Here is a 25575-nt window from a genome sequence, read left to right as displayed (position 1 = left end):
GCAGAGGGCTGGGTGTGTGTGAGGGGTGTACAGGACTCAGGGCACGGGCCTCGGGGGTGTGCAGGGCTGCGGGGCTCAGGGCAGAGGTCTGGGTATGCGTGGGGGGGGGTCAGGGCTCAGGGCAGAGGGCTGGGGTGTGTGGGGGGGCGGTCAGGGCAGGATGCTGGAGGGGATATGCCCCTATTCCACACACACCCCTTTCCCAAGGCCCTGCCCCTGCTGCTTCTCTGCCTCCGCCGAGCAGCGAGCATGCTGACTATGCTCCTTCCCGACCCCCTCCCTCACAAGGGTGATCGGCTGGCAGGGAGGGAGGGATGGAGAGGCGGAGGAGGAGCAGGAACCCAGCACACTATGGGAAGGGGAGCCGGCAGGACCAAGGTTCTGCCCCTTGCCCCCTGCCGCCACAGGGGGAGGTGGGGGGAGTGGAGGGCAGAGGAGAGCGGGCTGGGCAGGATTTTTAATGGCACGCTGCTGCCTGCCAGGACTCCTACACTAACACAGGAACAAGTCAACACACTCTTAGAGCCTCAACCGGGGTTATTCTATCTACTACCCAAGATCCACAAACCTGGAAATCCTGGATGCCCCATCATCTCTGGAATTGGCACTCTCACTGAAGGACTATAAGGATATGTGGACTCTCTACTCAGACCCTATGCCACCAGCACTCCCAGCTGTCTCTGTGACACCACTGATTTCCTGAGAAAACTACAATGCATTGGTGACCTTCCGGAAAACACCATCCTAGCCACCATGGATGTGGAGGCTCTCTACACAAACATCCCACACACAGATGGAATACAAGCTGTCAGGAACAGTATCCCTGATGATGACACAGCACAACTGGTTGCTGAGCTCTATGACTTTATCCTCACACACAATTATTTCAAATTTGGTGACAATATATATCTCCAGACCAGTGGTATTGCTTTCGGCACCCACATGGCCCCACAATACGCCAACATTTTTATGGCTGACCTGGAACAACGCTTCCTCAGCTCTTGTCCACTCACGCCCCTTCTCTACCTGCGCTACATTGATGACATCTTCATCATCTGGACCCATGGGAAGGAGACTCTGGAAGAATTCCACCATGATTTCAACAGCTTCCACCCCACCATCAACCTCAGCCTGGACCAATCTACACGGGAGGTCCACTTCCTAGACACCATGGTACAAATAAGTGATGGTAACGTTAACACCACCCTATACCAAAAACCCACTGACCGCTATGCCTATCTTCATGCCTCCCGCTTCCGTCCCAGTCACACCACACGATCCGTCGTCTACAGCCAAGTACTGAGGTACAACCGCATTTGCTCCAACCCCTCAGACAGAGCCCAACACCTACAAGATCTTCACCAAACATTCTCAAAACTACAATACCCGCATGAGGAAATAAGGAAACAAATCAACAGAACCAGACGTGTACCCAGAAGCCTCCTGCTGCAAGACAAGCCCAAGAAAGAAACCAACAGGACTCCACTGGCCATCACCTACAGTCCTCATCTTAAACCTCTCCAATGCATCATCAGTGATCTACAACCCATCCTGGACAATGATCCCTCACTTTCACAGACCTTGGGAGGCAGACCAGTCCTCGCCCACAGACAACCCTCCAACCTTAAGCATATTCTCACAAGCAACCACACACCGCACCATAGCAACTTTAACTCAGGAACCAATCCATGCAACAAATCTCGATGCCAACTCTGTCCACATATCTACACCAGCAACACCATCACAGGACCTAACCAGATCAGCTACAATATCACTGGTTCATTCACCTGCACGTCCACCAATGTTATATACACCATCATGTGCCAGCAATGCCCCTCTGCTATGTACATCAGCCAAATTGGACAGTCCCTATGTAAGAGAATAAATGGACACAAGTCAGATATTAGGAATGGCAATATACAAAAACCTGTAGAACACTTCAACCTTCCTGGCCACACAATAGCAGATTTTAAGGTAGCCATCCTACAGCAAAAAAACTTCAGGACCATACTTCAAAGAGAAACTTCTGAGCTTCAGTTCATTTGCAAATTTGACACCATCAGCTCAGGATTAAACAAAGACTGTGAATGGCTAGCCAACTACAAAAGCACTTTCTCCTCCCTTGGTGTTCACACCTCAACTGCTAGAAGAGGGCCTCATCCTCCCTGATTGAACTAACCTTGTTATCTCCAGACTGATTCTGGCCTGCATATTTATACCTGTCCCTGGAAATTTCCATTACATGCATCTGATGAAGTGGGTATTCACCCATGAAAGCTTATGCTCCAATACATCTGTTAGTCTATAAGGTGCCACAGGACTCTTTGTTGCTTTTTACGGATCCAGACTAAAATGGCTACCCCTCTGATACCACTCAAGAAAGAGATCTTGGAGTCATCATGCATAGCTCTCTGAAAACATCTGTTCAAGATACAGTGGCAGTCAAAAAAGTTGATGTTAGGAACCATTAGGAAAGGGATAGATAATACAGTAAATAGTATACTCTTACTATGTAAATTCCTGGCTACCCTCCAGACTCCATACAGGTCTGGCTGCCCCATCTCAAAAAAGGTATATTAAAATTGGAAAAGGTACAGAGAAGGGCAACAAAAATGATTAGGGGTGTGGAACAGCTTCCATCTGAGGAGAGATTAAAAATATTGAGACTGTTCATTTTAGAAAAGAGATGACTAAGGTAGGATATGATCAAGGTCTATAAAATCATGAATGGTATGGAGAATGGGACTAAGGAAGTGTTATTTACCCCTTCACATAACACAAGAATCAGGGTTCACCTAATGAAATTAGAATCGTAGAATAGAATAATAGAATATCAGGGTTGGAAGGGACCTCAGTAGGTCATCTAGTCCAACCCCTTGCTCAAAGCAGGACCAATTCCCAACTAAATCCTCCCACCCAGGGCTTTGTCAAGCCTGACCTTAAAAACCTCTAAGGAAGGAGATTCCACCACCTCCCTAGGTAACCCATTCCAGTGCTTCACCACCCTCCTAGTGAAAAAGTTTTTCCTAATATCCAACCTAAACCTCCCCCTCTGCAACTTGAGACCATTACTCCTTGTTCTGTCATCTGGTACCACTGAGAACAGTCTAGATCCATCCTCTTTGGAACCCCCTTTCAGGTAGTTGAAAGCAGCTATCAAACCCCCCTCACTCTTCTCTTCTGCAAACTAAACAATCCCAGTTCCTTCAGCCTCTCCTCATAAGTCATGTGCTCCAGCCCCCTAATCATTTTTGTTGCCCTCCGCTCAGGGCCAGCTCCAGACACCAGCACAGCAAGCAGGTGCCTGGGGTGGCCAATGAAGAGGGGCGGCACATTCGGCTCTTCGGCAACCATTTGACGGCGGGTCCCTCGGTCTCTCCCGAAGAATTAAGTGGCGCGATGGAGCTGAAGTGCGGTCGACCACGATCGTGGCTTTTTTTTTGTGTGTTTGTTTTTTTCCAGCTGCTTGGGGCAGCAAAAACCCTGGAGCCGGCACTGACCACCAGATCAGCTAGTCTAACCTCTTGCATATATCAGGCTACCAACAGCACCAAGCACATGCATACTAAACCCAACAATTAAAATTAGACCAAAGTATTGCACCCCTTAGGAGACTAGACTATTATATGACACAGGCAGAGTATATGAGAGATGAAGAAATACCATTTCACACCCTCCTTGTTTAAATTTTAGCTGTCTTGAGTGTAGCAAGAGAACCCTAAGCCCTTTATTATTAATGCTGATAGGACAGGATACACTTTGACAGTCTTACATCCATACAATGAGCTATTCAGAAATATGGAAGAGAAAGAAGAAATCTCATGGCTGATGACTTAAATGCCTAATTGACAGGGCCGGCTCTAGGTTTTTTGCTGCCCCAAGCAAAAAAAATGTTGGCTGCCCCCCCCACCAGCCCTGGACTCCCCCCGTTCACCAGTGCTCCCCCGCCACCTCAGCACTGGGCTCTCTCTTCCCCCCCCCACACCTCCTGCTGTCCCAGTACTGGGCTCCCCACCCCAAACGTGGGATCCGCTACCAGAACACGGCGGCCGAGCCCTGGCCCAGCCGCGACTCTGGCCCCATGCAGGTGGAGCTGCTGGGCGGCACGGAGTGGCAGTACTTCCAGGTGGCAGTGCAGCTGCGAGGCGGCATGGAGAACACGGCCCCCTCCAGTAGCGTAGCTGGGGGGGAGCAGAGGGCGTGGTTGCTCCCCCCGAGCACATTTTCTAAAAGCGCCGCCTTTCCGGCTTTCTGCGCAGCCAGCACTGGTTTTGCATGCGGCCCCAGCTGGCAGACTGGCTTGCTTGTTTCAGGTGGCGTCGGCTGGTTGCCTGGCTCCCCACGTCCACAGCTGCCCGGCTCGCTAAGCCGAGCCTCGCTTGGTGCACTCTGCCCAGGCAGGGATGGGCTCTGCTGGGAGGGGAAGGGGTGGCAGCGCAGCCCCCCAGGGTGGTGGTGGTGGGGGGCTGAGGAGCAGCAGCCCCATTGCGGGGAGCCCCGAGCCCTTTAAATCCTACCCCCCTGCAGCCGGGGTGGGGCCGGGATTTAAAGAGCCAGGAGCTCCCACCGCTGCGGGGAGCCCTGAGCCCTTTAAATCCCGGCTGACCGGCCCCAGACCTGTTTTAAATAATTTTTGTTATTAGCGTTTTAAATAATGTTTTAAATAGTGTTTTAAATACTTTTTTTCAGTCCAGAGGAAATTCGAGCCCGGGCTGTGGCGGCGAGAGGGGCTCCTGGAGTGTGTGAGGAGCCAGGGAGGGAGGGAAGCAGGGCCTGGGATGCAGGGAGGGAGGAGGGGTCCTGCTGCTGCTGTTGCTCTGAGTCTCCCCAGTGCGGCGCGGCGTTTCCCCACCCGAGTGGGCTGTGCAGGGCACCGCCGGGCTGGGCAGGGGGCGTGGATCCTGGCTCGTGCACTGACGGGGCGAGTGGCTTTTTGCCACTCCAAACGAAAAAAAAAAAAAGAGGGGGGGTTTGCCGGCTCTTAGAAAGTGCCGCCCCAAGCACATGCTTGGAGGGCTGGTGCCTAGAGCCAGCCCTGCTGGTGGTCCCGTCTGGCCTTAAACTCTATGTCTGTGTGTGACCTGTGGTTCTTAATTAGGATTAGTTGTAAAAATCCTTGTAAGCATCCTACTTAGAACATGTTTTGTTACACAATCAGAAGCTTAATTACACTTACCTAAGACTGGCACATGCCCAAGGAAAGATAAAGTGCTTCCCCAAGCTTTTAATAACATTTAACACTGAGAGTGATTATCCATTGGAACAATTTACCAAGCGTCATGGTGGATTCTCCATCATGGAGAATTTTTAAACCAAGACTGGATGTTGTTCTGACAGATCTGATCTAATTCAAAAGGAATTATTTTGAGTAAGTTCTATGGGCCTGTGTTATACAGGAGGTCAGACAAGATGATCACAGTTGTCCCTTCTGACTTTGGAATCTCTGAATACTCATGGACCAAGATTTGCTAGGTGGGATGTAATGAGGGAAACGTGGGCCATAAGAAGGAAAAAGCAACTTAATGTTTGGCCAATTTAACTTTGGGTTTTGGACACTAGAAGCAGGAGTTGTGGAAGGAAATGGCAAATATCATGTATCTGTTCTACAACTTGGTTTTATGGAAAAGAAGAGGGTAGGCCCTGTTAGCAGACTTGTAACCCATATTATTTTTTTATTTCTATAGTATCATAATTGTGTAGGTCACGGGCCAAATAAACATAGAAGATGTGTCCCTGCCCAACCACCTTACAAGGCCTTCTCCATGGAAACATTGCTGAAATGTGGAATTCTGATTTTATGTAAGTTACATGACTGCCTGCCTTTAACAGGTAATTCTCATGTAAATGCGACAGTACAGTAGTCTGAGCTACATGCAGGCATTGTTGGCAGTGTGCTCTGGTGTTGACTTGTGCCTGTGCACATACTAGACATTGGGGTTTCCCTTTAAAAAGTTCATAAGTTTGTTTAGTTTCTGTTTCCACTGTACTCATTAATTGTTTGTTAATAGTTTTGGCGTTAATGATATGTAGACATTTAGTTCCAGTTTGTTTGGCCCTTTGCCCTGGAGAAAGCTTTTGAAAGCAGAGCTGTTTTTCCTGAGTGAGTAAGACCTGCCTACACTAATGACCCTTGTCTTTCCCTCTCTGCTCTTTTAATATTCCCCTGTCTCAAGAGTTAACTAGAAACAAAAGCTGGCAACTCATCCTCGAATGAGGCTGTTATGAGATTTCACTACAATGTGATCAAATTCAAAGGGAAAGAAGTAAGGGACCTTCCTATCCCACTGTTCTAGGTATCTTATCTTTGTACTGGGTTTTTCTTGTCTTCCATATTAATTTCAAGGGTGCTTATAAATGAAAAAAAAAGTCTGTGTCCTTTTGCTGCTTTGATGTCTTATTATTCACACACAGAATTGTAGATCTTGTCTATGCTAACCCAGTTTTTTCCTGAAAAACACTCTGACTAACTGAAGAAACAGTGGGATTATATCACATCAGATAACAAGCAACTGAAACTTGATTAATCTACTAAAATTTGTTACAGCTCTTTGGTTCAGCTTTTTGACCCTGTTAAGGCTTCTTTGCAATGCCCCAGTGACAATGCACCTTTAAATGGATGGTTAGTTGAACTGGTTGGGTTGGCATAGCAGTTCCTATCGCACCTTCTTTCACACCCTGATGTAGGGAGAGCAATGAGAAAACCTGAGACACCCTTTCATTGTATAGTATCTCTGCTGCAGCAAATGATGGTAGGATTTTTCTGTTTTCTAAATGGGAGGGAAGGCTTACCTGTATAAGAATGTCCCTGTGTTGGAGTCCTAATCCAAAACCCACTGACGTTTTGATGGGAATCTTTTAGTTGACTTAAATGGGATTTGGATGAGGTCCTAGATTACCAAGTACAGATAGTGTAGGCAGGGCCGGTGCAAGGAAGATTCACACCCTAGGCGAAACGTCCACATTGTGCCCCCCCCCCAGCTACCCCCCCCCATGGCAGCTAACCCAGCCCCCCCACCCAGGGAGCCCACCACCGCCCCCTGCCCGGGCAGCCCCCCGCAGCAACTACCCCCCCTCTGCAGCTAACCCTGCCCGGGGAGACACCCCCCCACCAGCAGCTAACCCTGCCCACCGAGACACCCGACCCCGCGGAAGCTAACCCCGCCTGGGGAGTCCCCCTGCAGCAGCTAACCCACCTGGGGATCCTGGCCCAGCTCACCTCAGCTCCGCCTCCTCCACTGAGCAGGCTGGCGTTGCTCTAATTCTCCTCCCCTCCCAGGCTTGCGGCGCCGATTGGAGGATAATTAGAGCAGGGGCTGTGTGCTCAGAGGAGGAGGCAAAGTGGAGGTGATCTGGAGCGGGGAACGGTTCCCCTGTGCCCCCCGCTGTTACTGCGGGCAGCCCTCCCTGCGCCCCCCCGACCCAGCTCACCTCCATTCCACCTCCTCGCCTGAGCAGGCTTTTAGGCGCCCCCAACCACTAAGCACCCTAGGCAGCCGCCTAGTTTGCCTAAATGGTTGTACCGGCCCTGAGCGTAGGTTATGATTGTATTGTTTTGACCATATGTTTTAAGTGGAGGAGTAAAATATTGGCATTTCTTACATATGGAAGATGAATCTGAACAATTCTGCAGACTTTACAAGTAGTATCTCTGCCTCCCTGCTCCCCACCTCTCTGTCCAACATAGATGACAATTTCTTAATCTTTCAAGATGTGATGTAGATGGCAATCAAGACACATCTGGGCACACAGAGGATCTGTACATCTTGGCAAGTGCAATAGCTGATCTAAAATGCATGATTCCACTGAATAAATTTGATCCCTTGCTTATCTTTTTAAAAAAAGATGTCATTTTTGTAGATAACTACATGGCATTTTGGTGAAAGGCTCTTGAAGTTTCAAATTGGGACTCTTAATTTTGGACTCAGCTTTCCATATTTTCCCAGTCTTCTGATATGTATATGAACCCATAACACTGTTTATACAAGGCTTGCAGCCCTTAAAACATTTGAGTTTTGAGAGGTTAAACAGAACTATTTCTTAGAGTGATTGTTTTGCTGCACTGCTAAAAACTTTCTGCTTTGATAAATTCATAATCAAAAGCCAAAATACTGTACATTACTAAATAACTTTGGAAGTTACTTCATTGAAGAAATATTTATTTTTTTCCCAAGAGTGTTCGTTGATCGTTAGGTTTACCTGATCTGCAGCAGATTGTCCATTCATTCTTTCTTTCTGAATCAATTAGCTTTTTAAGATTTGAATCTGAACTCGAAGACTCAAACTTTTTTTAAATTCAGTGTAAGTTTTCTGACTTTAATCTTAAAATTTTTATTTTTAAAGGAAATTAAATATACTATCTGGCTTCCTTTTTGGCATCACAAAATGTGCTCAACAGAAGAGTCTGTGGTGGTGAAAGCTTGTGATGAGGCCACAAAAGGCCAACCCAAAGTGGGTGCGTGGGTGGGTGTATGGGAGAGGGTGTTGCAGCAGTGTATCTAGCTCTGCTTAGCTTGCATAGGTGGGCCTGACTTATTACAGAGAATAAACTGAGGAAAGTGACTTGAGTCTTTGCACTCTTCTGATAAAGTCACATGTGGCATTCTACTGTGGATGTTGCAAAATTGCAATTATTATTATTATTATAGCTATGTCCACCTCATGACACCCCAGTTGCCTGAGGCTGCCCTTAAATTGTGCCTCAGGACTTGACTCTGTGTTTGGCAGTGCCAGGATCAGGGTGCTGTAAAGATGGCTTTAAACCGAGATTTGTGAATGCAAACACTGTCATTGAAGTGTGCAGTGGTGATTACATATTGCAAGTCAGGTATGAGCAAAAGTATGGCCTGGCTGTACAGTGTGCTGCTTGTGTAACTGTGATCACCTTATGGGGGGAGGGGGAGAAACAACGCTGGATTTTGCATGTAAATACAAGATTTTAATTTCTAAACTCCAAGACACTTCTTGGTCACAGCATGCTGCCCTAAACTTAGATAGTGTCAAATGTGTATGGGTCATACCCCTAACTCTGTTCTATGAGTGGGCATGACACAGACATGCACAAGAATCCTCAGTTTGTGGTGGTGATGTCTTTGGTTTCTTTCCCCAAATGCTTCTGAGGCTGACTGGGAACATGTGATAGGTGTATTGCATGGATTATGGAAATGCTTAGTGTCCTGAATTTGCTTTTCCAGGTCCCCAGAATTGGTTTTCCAGCCTCAAGGTGATTGCAGTGTTTGTCTGTCTTATTCTTAGAGGTCAGACAGGAAGCTTGAAGAAAATACTAATTTACATTTTGTTTTGCTTGACAAAGTTTAGCATGGTACAGTAACTTGTTATGCAGATATAGAGGTAGTAGCATAGCACAAAAGTACAGAAATGAAGTGGGCACTGGCAAAAATATTCTATTACTGATTAATTTGTAAAATCTGGAAAAAGCATCCTCAACACCTTGAATTTCCCATGCTATTTCTGTGGGATACATAATTCACAGTATCACTGGCATTACAAGGAAAGTATACTTAATTGAAACCGTTCTTTGAAAGTTTTATTAATTGCTAACAAACTGGGATTAGATAACAACTAGACCATAACTGTAATTAAACACCTATGAGAAAAGCCAATGTTCTGACCAATCTTAACGCCAAGAGTCAATGTATAAAGTGAGTAAAACACTGAAGCAAATACAACCCACATCTCTTTAAGAATATTGTAATAGTCTCATTGTTTAACTCTGTCACTCTCAATTCACCTGAGGCAGGAGAGTAGCCTGCAGGCTGAACTTTATGTTGTTGCATTTGTTCTAGGACAAGAGTTGCAGAGTAGAGAGGTGAAAAAGAAACACAAATACAGCTATTTGAGATTAGACAAGGAAATATTGTGGAAGTAAGAGAAGTCATCCTGTTGTTATGCAGAGAGATGAGCTATTTTCCTGCATTGCACTTCAGAAGGACATTCCAGGGCCACCCGGGGGGGGGCAATTGGCCCCGGGCTCCGCAGGGGCCCCCAAGAGAACAGCTGAGGCTCCCGCCTCCGCCCCTCTCCTGGAGCCCTAGCGCATCAAGCGCCGAGTCTCCGGCGGGGCCCCTGAGCCCCGCCCCGCTCAGAGCCGCGTGGTCAGGGGGCGGGGCTGGGAGCTCTGTGCTGAGCTCGGCTCCCTCCGCTCGGCGGGGAGCTCCCAGCCCCACCCCCTCCACACGCGGCTCGGAGCGGGACGGAGCTCAGGCCCCGCCGGAGACACGCTGCGGCTGTCGGGCGAGGCGCTGAGGCTCCGGGTGAGGAGGGAGCCGGGGGTAAGAGGCTGGGACCAGGGGGGTTGGCTAAGGGGCAGGGAGTCCTGGGGACAGTCAGGGCACAGGGAGGGGGCAGAGGTTGGGGGAGCGGTCAGGGGACAGGGAATGGGGGGGGTTGGATTGTGGGTGTTCTGGGGGGGTGGATAGGGTCAGGGCTGCCCAGAGGGGGCGGCGCAAGAGGGCGCAGGAGCTTCTTCGCTCCGGAAGGACCCCCCACTGGCGAATTACCACCGAAGCGGGACCCGCCGCCGACGTGCAGCCCGGTCTTCAGCGGTAATTCGGCGGCGGGGGGGTCCTTCTGTTCCGGGACCCGCCGCCGAAGTGCCCCGAAGACCCGCAGCGGGGCCCCCCTCCGCCGAATTACCGCCGAAGATCGGGCTGCGCTTCGGTGGCGGGTCCCGCTTCGGCGGTAATTCGGCGGCGGGGGGCTCCCGCCGCGGGTCTTCGGGGCACTTCGGCGGTGGGTCCCGGAACGGAAGGGCCCCCCGCTGCCGAAGACCCCGGGCCCCTGGAATCCTCTGGGCGGCCCTGGGACATTCAGAATGAAAATGTACTAATTTACAGTCATAACTATCATTGTGCAGGGAAAAATGCTTTTTAATTCTAGTGCAGAAATAGGGGATTGGCTCAGTGATCAGAGACATTACAGCTATCGCAACTGAATCACTGACCGAGGGCCACATTGATGGTCTCAAAGCCCTTAACATAGGCAAACTTGTCACAAGAGAAGTCCACCTGCAGCTGCATCACACCGCTTCTGTGGGGTGTGAATTCAAAGTAAATCTGTGATCGCTCCCTGGGTGCCAGTGCTGCCACACTAAAACAAAGAAAACATCAGTGAGTTCAGGCTTAGATAGGAAACTCTCTCCTATTATGTATCCCAGCGAGGCTCAATGAACAAGCTAAATTGGAAACGAAAAGCAAAGCCACCTATAACTGTCACACCAAAGAGATGATCTGAAGTATCTGAGGGGCAGCCCTGTTTCCTGGGAATTAGGTGGGACTCAAGGCACCTGTGTGAATCAGGAAGCAATAAGAAATGCTAGATTTATAAAAGGAAAGAGATGAGAGGGCGGACAGTGCTACTGCACATCTCCATATCTAGATGCAACACAGAGCTGTCAACTGTCTAGTTTTGAGATTGTTGATTTGGGGCCTCAAAATGGGCAAAAACTCATATTGTAAAGAGCCTCCCCCCGGGTTGCCAGGCACCTGCATTACTGACACCCCATCATTATCGCCTAGGGGCAGACGTGTGGAGGCATTTGTTTTTTTTCTTTCCCCTGAACCGGGCTGGTGATTCAGAGGCAAAAGCTTCCAGGGACCCTCTGTGGAATTTCATTTTGCAGACCCCTGTGGATACTAAGGGGACTTTTATAGTTCCCACAAGAAGCATAAGCCAGACCAGCTCATGGTAAAACATGCTGTTAGTCCCAGTATGGAATATTGAACATTGTGGATTCCACACTGAAGAGCTCAAAAAGACAATGCCCAGCAAAACAATAATTAATGGGGCATTCTGCTCACATGCTTTGCAAAGGCACATTTTTTCCCCAGGTTCCCATTCACCAATATTTATTTGTTTTAAGGGAAGTCAAAGCAACCCTGCTTGCTTATGCTGGGAGGAAGAAAGCTATGGCAGGCTTTTATCTATCTACTGTATCCTGGACTCATCACTGTACTATCTGAAGCTCCCACATATTTAAAAGCATAAATACAAAGCCCTGCTCTAGGTGCTGCACTGAAGACTCACCCACCTGTTCCATCACATTTCGTCTTCAATTTTTTTAAACAAAAAGTCAAGAATAACAAATAAATTTCACCTGAAAATGAGAAATCTCCAAAAGTTTTAAGTCACATGTTCAAGACCTGATGACACACTGAGAAGAACATACCCAGCAGATCTGGGCATTGTTCTTCATATGTATTTCCTAAGACTTGCAGTTTCATACTTAGGCTGTGGCTACACTTAGCACTTCAAAGCGCTGCCGCGGCAGCGCTTTGAAGCGCTAAGTGTAGTCAAAGCACCAGCGCTGGGAGAGAGCTCTCCCAGCGCTGTCCGTACTCCACCTCCCTGTGGGGAATAACGTACAGTGCTGGGAGCCGCGCTCCCAGCGCTGGGGCTTTGACCACAATGGCGCTTTGCAGCGCCGCAATTTGCAGCGCTGGAGAGGGTGTGTTTTCACACCCTGCTGCAGCGCTGCAAATTTGTAAGTGTAGCCAAGCCCGAGTTTAAAATGCATGTTGAAGATGGAATGTAAGAGTTCTAAGTCTTACTCACCAAGAAACCAAGGCCAGGACTCTGTCAGTCTTTTATCAAAAGTGATGGACAGATGACGCCCCTTTTACTTACTCTATTTTGATCTCTTGATTCATCAGTTTCACCAGCACCACACAGTCCTTCACTGGCTCCGGGAGAGGATTGGCATACGAGATCTCTACAGTAACAGGCTTGTTCACCACAACCTGTGCAGGAATCTAAATGGGGGGGACAAACTTTTTTGATGATTCACAGTTCTTATGCTCTCTCCTCCCACCCCTTGCAGGACATTTACTTGTGAACAGCCAAAGGTGTTAACCTTTTCAGCAGGTGTCAGACACTCTCCTAGGAATGGAGTGGCAGACATAATGCTGATGTGGGCAGAGCCTATTTCTCCTTCAGGGGATGGATGGGCTATAGGTAGAACTATGGAATTTAGCTTCTGGTTGATGTGCATCTCCCCTTTCCTGCTTTTCCTTGGTGCTGAAGCTGGGCTGTATTAGCTGTGCAGTTGAGCGGAGGCAGGGAAATGTATATATTTTAAAAGATTTCAGGCTCAGATTTACTCTGACATGTCTTTTTAAATTGGTTTGTCCTTTAGTTTGCTGCCTGATTTTCTGTAGTACAATGAACACTGAACATGCTCTTGATAGTGATTAAAGATGCAAAGCAGTATAAATCAGTCTTCATGTTAGTGTGAATTCAGGCTCCAAATCTATTTCAGGACAGGGCAATGTCGTTAGAGAGCAGCCAGAAAACTACAATAATTAAAGTAAGAATGGAAAATTTATAACTAATCCAAAACATGATCTGATGGCACTTGACTTGGAAGGTGACTTGGTAGGGAATGTGCCTGGATACATTTGTACTACAGAAGAGAAAACACAAGTGGTAAATAAACACGGAGAGCCAGGGCAAAGTTTCAAAAGTGGCCTTTGATTTTTTCATTCCCAGCTTGACATCCTAAGGTTTTCTCAAGCTGGGCAACAACATCTCAGTAGCCACTTTTGGAAAACTTGGTCTGGATTTTCACACTTGATCCTAGAATTCCCATTAGAACATAAGAATGGCCATACTGGGTCAGACCAAAGGTCCATCTAGCCCAGTATCCTATCTTCTGACCATGGCCAATGCCAGGTGCCCCAGAGGGAATGAACAGAACAGGTAATTATCAAGTGATCCATCCCCTGTCACCTGTTCCCAGCTTCTGGCAAACAGCCCATCTTCTGGGCTGAGCTCCAGCCAGGGGCGGCTCTACCTTTTTGGCCGCCCCAAGCAGTCATGCGCGGGAGGCGCCCCGGAGCCGCGGGAGCAGCGGACCTCCCGCGGGCATGACTGCGGAGGGTCCGCTGGTCGCGCGGCTCAGCTGGACCTCCCGCAGCTGCAGATGGTTCGCAGGTCCGGCGGCTCCGCTGGAGCTGCCGCAGTCATGCCTGCGGGAGGTCCAGCCGAGCCGCGGGACCAGCGAACCGTCCGCAGTCATGCCTGCGGGAGGTCCACTGGAGCCGCGGGACGAGCGCCCCCTCCGCAGTCATGCCTGCGGCAGGTCCGGTCGTCCCGGGGCTCCGGTGGACCTCCCGCAGGCATGACTGCGGCAGGTCCGCCGGCCCAGCCTGCCGCCCCCCCGGGAAAGGGCCGCCCCACGCGCGTGCTTGCCGCGCTGGGGTCTGGAGCCGGCCCTGGCTCCAGCTACAAGACTCTGTGAGAACTCTTCCATTTGCTTTCCATTATGGGCAGCAGGGAGACAGCTCTTTACCTTGATGAAGATGGTTGGAGTCTCTAAAGTGATGGTCTTCTCCACCAACATCTTTGCCTCCTGTGTGTGCATGACTTCACACAAGGCAGTCACTAAGATCTTTTTATCATCAGTCAGGGACTTTTCATACTGGGCATAAGAGATCTTTAACTGAATCTGTTTCTCTGAAATGCAAACATATTTGGAAAGTATCAGACTCCAGTAATTTCACAGCCCTGGGTGACTTTGTTTTTAGTCTTCTCTGTAGTATGTGTTTACAGGATGGCGCAGACAGAGGATGTTTGGTTCCATGTGAATCTCTTGCCTGCAAGCCCTTGCTCTGCATCACTACTTGCTGGCTGCTGCAGACAGTTCTGTTATCTGGTACAAATTCTATTTTTCTTCCTCAATCTAACCCTACTCTCTTCAATAGAGAGTACACTGGTGAAACTGAAAGCAGATTTTGGCCCTCTGCATTTAATTGTATACCTGTCCTTATATTACTGACAACTGGCTGGGTACGACATTTGGTCTATCCCTTGATGTATCCTTTTCTAGATTTTTACCTCTGCTGACTGGTGAAAGATTGGTCCAATTATCATAAGGTCCCTTGTAGAGTAGCCCAATCCCCTTCCTCATTGTCTCATTCCTTACAGTTTTTCTGCTATGTATGGAAAAATAATAGCTTCTTCCTCTGCAGCCCTCTGGGGTGAAGAAGTTCTGTGTATCTTGCACTTGTTTTATTAACCCTAACCTTGTTAAGGAGACATGGAGCTTTGCTGAAACTTTTACTGTATCCTAATTTGTTTTTACTGCATGTATACCCTCCTCCGTTAAATTCTCTTCAGTGATCCCTGTTGACTGAGAAAGAGAGAGAACATAGCCCAGTCTTACAACACTCTTACCCATTAGCCCACCACAGAGAGAAATTATTTTGTGGATATCATCATTTTTTTAACACTATAATCGTCATGCTAGTAAAGGATGGACAACCAGATTTTGTTCCTAGGCAATTTTGCAAGAATTGACATAGATATGCATTTGGTGTATCTTCCGCCTGTCCATCTGACTCTGAATAGTTATTTTCTCAGTTTAAGAACATGGTTTTGCTGACTGTCCAATCATATGAAAAGTTACCTTCTTTAGAACCAAGATCAACAGATGTGGCTGCCTGCAAGATCTCTGCCACCGCTCTCCTTGTGTACAGGATGGTTGATGCACTCAGGTTCACCTTTACAGGTTTATATTCAGAGGACAGGTTGGTGAGAATTAAGATTAGGTTGATATCTTTGCCAAACACAGGGGGTTCAACTAGCTTGAATACTCCAGAGACTTCAGGTTTTCTAACTGTTTCTGATGATCCCTCATTAGGAGCTTCTGAGAGCCTTTCTGTGAGGTTTGATCCACGTGCCTTGGCACAGGCCTTTTTATACACTTCTCTTTCCTTGTGAGAGCCTGGGTGAAGGGGAAACATCAGTAAATTTCATAGCCATGTCTCCATTACACAGTCCCTAGGTTAAGGTTATAAAGAGAGTCCAGTATACCAGCTCTGCACTACTCACCAACCTGAGGTACCTGCAGATCCCACTTGTATAGTAGCTCCCTGGATCTGGGATTTGCACATCTAGGTATTTGTGATACAGTGAAATGATAACAGTCACTAAAATGAAGCACATTGTCTTCCTGCTAATTGCTGGCTCATAGGGCTCCTATTGTCTCCTGTCTTTCACCACAGTATACCACAGGACTTTGCTCTGTAACGCTGCAGGCCCTTCTGATAACTAACTTCTACACTATAGTAGCATTAAAAACATCCTGAGCAAATTTCCAGAAGTGGCCACTGATTTTAGGTGCTCAACTCAGGACGCTTTCATCTGAGCATCTCCAGCATCCATTAACTTCAGTTCATGCTTTAAGTGCTCAACACTTGTGAAAAATCAGATTCCAGGTTTTCGAAGTCAGGTATCCAGACACTAAAGCACCCAATATCAGTGGCCATTTCAGAAAATGTGTCTGTAAATCACTGATGTCATAGCATCAGCATGATTTAAAACCACAAAAGCCAGGAAGCTAGCCAGTTAGCAGAAAAAAGTTGCTCCTGCTTAGCTTAGCACAGCATTTCTTGCCAGTCTGAATGTTCATCCTATGAGCATTTCATGCCATGAATAAACTAAACTGTATTTTGTGACAAATAAACTTCTAATTGCAGTATTCCAGAGCTATCATGCAGACAAATGACAACATTTGTGATATAAACTATGTGGCGGATGACACGTGCTCAGATTTTAAACCTGTTTCCATTTAGTTTAATACAGTTTTAATCCTTAAAAATGTGAGTAGTTCCTTGGATGAAAATGCTTGACTGCTTTCTGTGGGTTTGTTACTCTGAGAGGGGTTGTTGCTGCCAGGGCCGGCTCCAAGCACCAGCATTCCAAGCTGGTGCTTGGGGCGGCAAACTGCAAGGGGCGGCAGTCCCTGTCGTTTTGCCCCCAAGCAGCATGCCGAATTGCCACCGCGGGCGGGTCAGGGGTGGGCAGTCCGTGTGTCCTTAGGGCGGCAGGCACGTTTCCACAGTGACAGCAATTCGGCAGCAGCTTCTATGTTTAGCTGTCTGCTGCGGCTTCAGCTAAACATAGCAGCTGCCACCGACTTGCCGCAGCCGCGGAAACGCGCCTGCTGCCCTAAGGGCACACGGACTGCCTCCGCCGCCCACGGCGGCAATTCCACACGCTGCTTGGAGCGGCAAAAACTGTAGAGCCGGTCCTGGTTGCTGCTGGAAGTCAAGGAGGTTCACAGCAGCATGGAGCACAGAAAGGCTCAGACTCTTGTCGGGAGTAGGTTTGACTCCATCTCTCCACAGGGGGAAATCCATGCTGGTGTCCTGCCTGTGCGCTATTATTGTTTGTTATGTGTATTGTAGTAGCCCCCAGAGGCCTCAGTCAGGATCAGGGCCCCACTGTGCTGTAGAAACACATTGTTAAGACAGTCCCTGACCTGACTCACTTAACAGTTGTATTTAAGACAAGATGAAACAAGTGGGTGTAACAAACATTTGGAGGGAGGCTTAGGGTATAAGTGATAGGAACGTGTGGCTACACAGGCCATAATTAGAAGACAGTGTTTTGTGGGGGACTGAGGATGTTAAAATATGAATAAATGCAACTTGACGCCCATTACTACTTCTCCATCCATCTATAAGGCCAGAACTGCAAGGTGGAGACAGGGCAGCCAAAAGTGAATGTTCACAGGAGCGTCTGGGAGTCAGAGGGGGAAATGAGCCCATGGCTACAGGTAGGCAGGCAAGGAGAAAGAGGGATGATTCACTCTGAGGAAGGGTGAGGTGTCGGGGAGTGGTGGTGACATCTTTCTGATGAGGAAAGGGAGAAAAGGGGCTAGTGGGGAGGATCTGGTGAAGTTATAGGGTAGAAGGGTGACTGAGGAACTGAAACGAGTATTTACCCATCTGAATCTCCTCATGTCACAGTTGTTAGCGTATTCAACTTTGCTCATTCAAAGTGAAACCATGTAATTGTCCCAGTTGTAAAGCAGAATTAATGACCAATGGAAACAAGCAGAATGATGTTCTTCTGGAACCCTCAGAATTTCAGGATGTAGCTAGTGCATGTGGCTGCCTGCAAGGATCCAGTTCCTGTCATAGCGAATAGCATGGATGGAACCTGGACACAGCCAGTGCCTTGGTGGCACAGAGAAGTCTATAGATTTCTTATGTAGCTGGTGGTGTAGATGGGACTCAATTTCAATGATATTAGTGGTGTCTTCTACAATCATTTTTTTTACTTCAGTTTTCAGGAAATTTTAATTGCTGGTTTGCTTTGGGTGGCAAAATGTATCTGTCAACTCTATGAAACAATTTATTGCAGAATATTAGCCAGTGCATTTCCTGCTAAAGATTCTATCCAGCGCACAACACCATGAATGTGGTACCCATTGTTTTTTGAAGCAAGATTGAAAACAATATTGCCAGGAATATTGTTCCAAATGAAGCAGAGAAGTGATTAAACCAAAATATGCAACCAGTCCTAACCCTCCAGTGCCAAGAACCCCAAGGGGAAATTAATTGTGATAGTTTTTCTTTACCTTCTGGATATTTATAATTGTTAGTGACATCCACACGGGAATTGCTGCCCACAGCTTTGGTGCTGATGGCTTTGCCAATTCTCTCAGTGTCACAATACACTTTTTTCCTGGTTCCATCTTTGTAGACTATCCACTGGTTGCAGTCAGCATTCACCTCCGTAAACACAAATAGAGTGTCATAGTCCAAGTCTACATCACCTTCTTTGATGGCTCTGACGGAAGCAGGACCACACTGAAATATCCCTAGGGCATGAAGAAAAATCAGCAACCTTATGAGGCACTTTGAGTCTCAGCAAAGGGACATAATTTCATAAGCGGAACTTTATCTGTTACCTTTGCTTTGCTCTTGTGGAGTTGAATCTAGAACCTGCCATCCACTGTATGGTGTTCCCAAGTCTCTTCGACTGAACCAAGCTTCGTTCCAGACATGATAATCCCTGAAGGTGAGAATGAACAGAGGTGCGGTTCAAAAGAAGGGCAGAAATCCAGCCAATCAGTCTAATGATGGTACTATGAAGAGATCATTCGGAGGACCTACATATTACCATTCTGGGCACAAGAATGGAGTATGATGCTTTTAAGGTGTTGCTGAGATGTAACATTGAGTCCCTTGGGATTGTAATAGAACATAATGGCTTCCCTAAGGGAAAATGATACTATCTGGGTATTACTGGGGTTCAGCCTCTAAGAAAGAGCATCCTGGGAGGGACAGTGACCCAGACGAGTCATGTGACTACTAGGACTATATAAGAAAGCATCTGTAACTCAGTTAGGGAGTCTCCAGGTGGAAACATGACTTGGAGGGTGGCTCTCAATTAAGGAAGCTGGGTAAACCTTGGCCCAGGAGGGGCTGTAAGGGAAACCTGCAGGGAGAAGGAGGCACCTGCAGAACTAGAAGGTGAAACCTGGGGAAGGGGTTCTCTGTTGAGAGAGTGAGAGAAATGGGGCTGTAGTCTGTGAGAGACAGGTCACAAAAAGGACCCTGAAAGGTGTGAGAGCAAAAAGGAAAGGCCGGAGGCAATATAGCACTGGTAGGGACTTGACAGCTCAGTTAAGAACATAGAATATAATAATGGCCATATTGGGTCATCTAGCTCACTGTCATGTCTTCTGGCAGGGGCCAGTGCCAGGTACTTCAGAAGGAATGAATAGAACAGGTGATTATAGAGTGATCCATCCCCCTGTTTCAGGCTTAGGACACCAAGAGCATGGGGTTGTGTCCCTGACCATCTTGGCTAACAGCCATTGTTGGATCTATCCTCCATGAACTTATCTAATGATTTTTTGAACCATGTTATAGTTTTGGCCCTCACAACATCCCTTGGCAATGAGTCCACAGGTTGACTGTGCATTGTGTGAAAAAATACTTTTTATGTTTGTATTTACACTTGGTGTCTATTAATTTCATTGGGTGACCCATGGTTCTTGTGTTATGTGAAGGGATAAATACCACTTTCTTCACATCATTAATGATTTTATAGATTTCTATTAGATCCCCTCTTAGTTGTCTCTCTTTCAAGCTGAACAATCTCATCTTTTTAATCTCTCTTCATACGGAAAGTATTCAATACTCATAATAAATTTTGTTACCTTTCTCTGTACCTTTTCCAATTCTAATTTTATTCAGAGGCCTCAGGATGGGGAATTTCAGAAGGGAAGGAAAGAGGAAGACCCAATCCCCTTCAATCCCGTTTTATCAGGGTAAGGAACCAATTAGTCCTGGTGAGAACAAAAGGATCACTGATTCAGTCCAAGGAGGGCAAAAGACTACTGCGTGATGCCCTCCATCAATAAATGGACTACTGGTGCAAGGAATAAGCCAAGAAATGTGGCCAACTATTAACATTTTATTGTGAGTCTTGTGATATCTGGTGTTTTTCTTAAAGCCCCACATGATGGAGTCATGTGGTTGTGTGAGAATCTTAAGAATCTCCACTTTCATTTAAAAAAAATCAAAAAAATCTAGCCCAACTAGTTGTAGAGAAAAGCAGGAGAACATGAAGTGAGTAGTCTAAAGGCTCAGAAACCAGAAGGCAGTTGAAAACGAATCCAAAATGTATTTTTAAAAAACCAGCAACACAACATGATTTTTAAACTAGTATCATGACTTTTTGGGCCTGGACTCATGATTTTTGAACACTTAGCTATTGGTAATTCTGGACATGAGCTGGTATTTTAGCAACAGGACAGAACTACTGAACCTGGGGAGGGTTGGAAGATAGTTGTTTGGTTTTGGACTGGTTTTTGTGTTGTTTATTCCCGTATGGGGAACGCCTAATTTTAAGGTTGGGCAACAGACTTTGGTCACCTATTCACCAGAGGAGACTCAAGAGTCCAGTGAAGGAGACTGAAGCATAAATGTGTGATGACAAGAGGTCATTACAGCAGTAAATCGGGTAAGAGCATGAGGGAAACAGAAACGTGACTGCATGGGCAAGAACGAGATTTTTTTATATTTTTTTTAAGAGATTGGTGGGTGAGAGATTTGGTGCATGAAATCTTAAACTTCTTAAATTACTGCTAATTTTCAAGTCATATGGGTGCTTTGCCAAAGGAAAACCAGATACTGTTAAATCAAGAGCTAAGTAGCTCAGTGTAGTTTCCTTCCAATCTGGAAACTGTTTTATCAGGTTATTTTTTTTATATGAAGATTCTCTGATTTCCTTCAGGTCTGTGCTGCTGTTGTGCTGTGTTTACTAATGCAGAGACCAGAGCAGCATTGCTTTTATGGTAACTGATGCCCTATCCTTAAGTGTTGTAGAGATACAGAAGCTTTTATATTTACCATGAGGAGTCTCTGCTGATGTTAAGGCTCTTTCCAGCACTGTCATAGTATTTATCAATACTCAGGTTTCCATCCGCATCATGGGCAGAATTAAAGTTTGAAATCAAACGAGTTGGAATCCCCAAACATCTCATGACTGAAACACACAAATATACAGAAATGCTCCAACTGTCTTATTGCAAATGTTTAAAGGCTAAACATCCTGTTTCTCAGCCATTCCAGACTGACTAGTTTCACTGGCTGCGACTAATCAGCATTTTCATTGTGTTTCAAGCACAGTTTCCAAGTGCTGAGTGAGTCATTTTGTGTTTCATAGGGTATGTCTACACTGGAGCTAGAAGGTGCAAATTGCAGCTCAAGGAGGCATACTCATGCTAGCTTTGATCAAGCTAGCATGCCAAAGGAAGTGTAGATGCAGTGGCGTGAGGGACTATCCACCCTAAGTACGTATCTAGGGTATCAGATGGGATTGTACTTAGGGTGGCTAACCCCTTCCTGATGTTTGCACTGCCAGGGCTCAATTTCTATTTTTAACACTCTAGCTTGGTCAGAGTTGGCATGGGTATGTCTCCCCAAGCTGAAATTTACCCCTTCCAGCTCTAGTGTACGCATATGCTGGAGGTTACAGGAGACCTCCATTTCAATAGCATTATTTGTTCCAAAATGTACCTGTGCACATCACGCCTGCAAAAACCCAGCACTGGCCATACTGGACAGGCTTGTAATTCTCTTGATACCACTTCTTGAGGATCACCATACTACCATTCCATCTGGATGGGTTTTCATGCTCAGCAAAACTGTCATTCCAGCTTCCCTCCAGCACCCCGTTATCATTATCATTCCCGTTGATCTAAAATATGAGAGACATAGAATTAACAAAAGGAGGAGTCCTGTGTCAAGTTCTTCCATCACATTATTCAGACACAGATGGTTCTGTTGGACTTTGCTGAGTTCCACTATGCAGCTACTGCTTTTTGCTGGTAGAGGTGTTTGAAACCAAGAGCAAATAACCCATTCCTTACCATTGAACTGATCACCCGCCCCACATATTTAGGATCTCCTCTGCGGAACATATCAGTGACTGGGTCCTGACGACAGTACAGGCTCAGATCCAGCATAGTAAGGCAGATATTTAGAATATCATCTTGGAACTGTAACCAGAAGAGACAAAGCCTTGTAAAGAGAGAGTTAATTTTTCAAACAGAATTCGAAGATAAACTCCCCAGCAACTTCTTCTTTCTGAGAAATCCAAACACAAAGATGTACTGGGATTGTAGGTACACAAAGCCCTCTGGCTGGAGTGAAGGGACATAATGGAGGGCTTGCACATGGACACCAGACTGGAGAAGTATGGTATAATCAAAATAAGCCAAATTCATCCTGGTAACTGTTTGTTTCAATGGAGTTACACCAGGGATGAACTGGTACAGTAGATCTGTATTGCTCCAATGGTAATTCAAGCAAGGGAAATTATTGTATTTGTATCCTATGGGCTCTAATCTGGATCAGGGCACCTTGATGCTTGGCACTACATAAACATATAACACAGAGAAAGTCCTTGCCTCAAAGACTTTACAAACTAAGTCAAGCAAACTGATAAAGCCCAAGGAAATAGAATGTTAGGAAGAACCTGTCCCTTCCTGCAAGTTCTTATGTGGTGCACTGCAGGGAGGGCAACATTATTGTCCTCCAGTGAAAGTGTGAGCTGAGGCTACTCAGAGTTATAAGCTCAGGATGTAATCCTCTGCAATGAATGCAAGGTTTAACTCCCTACCACACCAGCTTCCTTTGCACCTGCTGACTTACACTCCATCCCTTTTTCACCCTGCTCTCTTGAGTGAGTGAGTGAAGAATGGGTGTCTAATAAGATACGTGTATAAGTACCATCCTCAGTTTGCTACTGAGGTGCTTAGCTATGTACCTTCCTCTCAGGCAAAACGTCTGCCTATACATGATGTAAGTGCACTCATTAATACTGGATTGGGATTCCTTTGTCCTCCTTATAGCTGCTATCACTTATATCAGCTTCTGTACCAGATGACTGAAGGATAGCTAATGTGATGCCAATTTTTAAATAAGGCTCCAGGGGGGATCCTGCAGATGATAAAAAAATTACTCAAAATATTAAATCCAAATAAGAATGTGAAGAGTTATAAAGGGATCTCTCAAAACTAGGTGACTGGGCAACAAAATGGCAGACAGGGGGACGGATAGCTCAGTGGTTTGAGCATTGGCCTGCTAAACCCAGCATTGTGAGTTCACTCCTTGAGAGTGCCACTTAGGGATCTGGGGCAAAATCAGTACTTGGTCCTGCTAGTGAAGGCAGGGGGCTGGACTCCATGACCTTTCAGGGTCCCTTCCAGTTCTATGAGATAGGTATATCTCCATATATTATTATAATGTTGGTAAGTGCAAAGTAATGCATATTGGAAAATATAATCCCAACTATAATACAAAATGGTGGAGTCTAAATTAGGTGTTACCATTCAAGAAAGAGATATTGGAGTCATTGTGTATAGTTCTCTGAAAACATCCACTCAATGTGTAGTGGCCATCAAAAAATCTAACAATGTTAGGAACCATTAGCAAAAGGATAAATAATAAAATAGTAAATATCATAATGCCACTGTATACATTTGTTATGCCCACACCTTGAATATTGCATGCAGTTCTTGTTGTCCCATCTCAAAAAAGATATATTAGAATTGGAAAAGGTACAGAGAAGGGCAAAAAAAACTGATTAAGGTATGGAACAGGTGCCATATGAGGAAAGATTAAAAAGACTGGGACTATTCATCTTGGAAAAGAGATGATGGTTGGCAGGGAATATGATAGAGGCAGGGGTGAGCTGGAGCCGGTTCGCACCGGTTTGCACGAACCCATTGTTAAATTTAGAAGCGGTTTTAGAACCGCTTGTTAACTAGCTTCCCTGCTAGGGAAGCTTTGATGGGCTCTGCCTGGGAAGCCTGTAATTCCTCCTCCCGGCCGCCGGGGGGCGCTGCGCTGTGCTGCGAGAGCCATGTGAGCTGCCTCCTGGCCCTGTTGCTGCTCCTGCTCTTTGGACCTCTGGCCCTGGGGCTCCTGCTGCTGCCTGGTGAGTCCCCGGCTGCGTCCTGCTGCTCCCAGCCGCTCCCCCCCCCTCCCGGGTGAGTATCTGCGCCCCTCCCCCGCCTTCCCTTCCCACAGCCACCCCCTGCCCCCAGCCGCCCCCCTGCCCCACCCCCTGCCCCCAGCCACCCCCTGCCCCACCCCCTGCCCCCAGCTGCCCCCCTGCCCCACCCCATCATCTGCTGTCAGATGAGTGGATGCTGGGCTAGATGGACCATTGTTCTGTCCCAGTATGGACATTCTTATGTTCTTACCTGCCCGTAGTACCATCCTCTAGCTTCAATATAGTTGGCATTTCCGATAAAGATGATTCCATTTTCATCCAGAACATATTCCTGTCTTGCATCTTCGTTAGCTATGTGGACATCATCACCTGAAAGCACAAAGTTAGATGTGCTGTTGCACCTATAACTGAGGACATTGTAAGAGGGTTCAGTGTAGCTTTATTGATTGAGAGGTCACATAACCAAGCTCAATCAATTTATTATTCAATGATTATACATCAAAAATTAATCAGCACTCTCTACAAAAAGGGTTAATACTTGACCAAGTCCACAGAGAGAGGTTGCAGCTCACTTATGTTCCAACTTTTTCTCTCTTGATCCTGGATTTTTATATCTTGCTTGTTTACAGTATTTTACTTGTCCATTACATTTTGCGGTTGGTTACATGTTTACATTATCCAATCATATGTTAATGTCATTTCTGTGGTTAACATTTCCTGTACACCTGCAAGATTCATGTTTCTCCTCCCTCTCCCCCATACATTTCCAATCTATGGGCAGTATAAAACTCATCTGTAAGTCATTTTCCATTATTTCTCTTTGCATAACTATGCAAAGCTTCACTCCAGCATGTCTACCTATTTCTTTCAGTGAGAAGTGGGATGCTCTGGAACTACTCCATACGAAGTTAGTCAGGACTCTGGGGGAGTATACTTTCTCTCTGTGAGCATACTGTCTCCAGGGCAAGAAGCTTACACAGCTTCAACCTTCCTGGGTCTGACCTAGGAGAATTCAGCATCCCCTTCTCACACCGTGCGCTTCCCACAGTGAGTCCGCACAGGCGGGGTTCCTGGGGAAGCCAAAGGGCCCTGCACCCCACCTCCACAGTCAGATATGACTCTCAGCCAGCCAGTAAAACAGAAAGTTTATTAGACGACAGGAACACAGTCCAAAACAGAGCTTGTAGGTACAGAAAACGGACCCCTAAGTCTGGTCCATCTTGGGGCCAGGGAGGCCAGACCCCGGGTCTGGGCCTCCCTCTCTTTCCCCAGCCAGCTCCAAACTGAAACCCCCTC

The 25575-nt window shown here is 46.7% G+C and overlaps 2 protein-coding genes across 5 annotated transcripts in view; one reads left to right on the top strand and one right to left on the bottom strand.

Moving 5' to 3' along the window:
* The window catches only part of CCNDBP1 (cyclin D1 binding protein 1), a 111387-nt gene that overhangs the window by 28993 nt on the left and 56819 nt on the right, over positions 1-25575 (top strand). The window contains exon 11 of one of the 2 annotated variants that reach the window (XM_044986261.1): positions 5685-6396. In XM_044986261.1, coding sequence (XP_044842196.1) covers positions 5685-5700 — 16 coding nt within the window. In that variant the 3' untranslated portion in view covers positions 5701-6396. Of the gene's footprint in view, positions 1-5684; positions 6397-25575 lie in introns of those variants that run through there. The other variant, XR_006573231.1, reaches the window with a different exon arrangement.
* The window catches only part of LOC123348665 (protein-glutamine gamma-glutamyltransferase 6-like), a 28128-nt gene continuing 13369 nt past the window's right edge, over positions 10817-25575 (bottom strand). For all 3 annotated transcript variants that reach the window (XM_044986257.1, XM_044986258.1, XM_044986259.1), the window contains 10 exons: positions 24530-24648; positions 22190-22318; positions 21837-22017; positions 21168-21303; positions 18716-18819; positions 18383-18625; positions 15422-15739; positions 14306-14469; positions 12643-12767; positions 10817-11106 (listed from right to left, as the gene is read on the bottom strand). In XM_044986257.1, coding sequence (XP_044842192.1) covers positions 10953-11106; positions 12643-12767; positions 14306-14469; positions 15422-15739; positions 18383-18625; positions 18716-18819; positions 21168-21303; positions 21837-22017; positions 22190-22318; positions 24530-24648 — 1673 coding nt within the window. In that variant the 3' untranslated portion in view covers positions 10817-10952. The remainder of the gene's footprint in view (positions 11107-12642; positions 12768-14305; positions 14470-15421; positions 15740-18382; positions 18626-18715; positions 18820-21167; positions 21304-21836; positions 22018-22189; positions 22319-24529; positions 24649-25575) is intronic.

This window comes from Mauremys mutica, chromosome 13 (genome assembly GCF_020497125.1).
Source record: "Mauremys mutica isolate MM-2020 ecotype Southern chromosome 13, ASM2049712v1, whole genome shotgun sequence".
Classification (NCBI taxonomy): domain Eukaryota; kingdom Metazoa; phylum Chordata; order Testudines; family Geoemydidae; genus Mauremys; species Mauremys mutica.
Note: the sequence above shows the minus strand (reverse complement) of the source record. Positions and strands in the feature narration are given on the sequence as shown.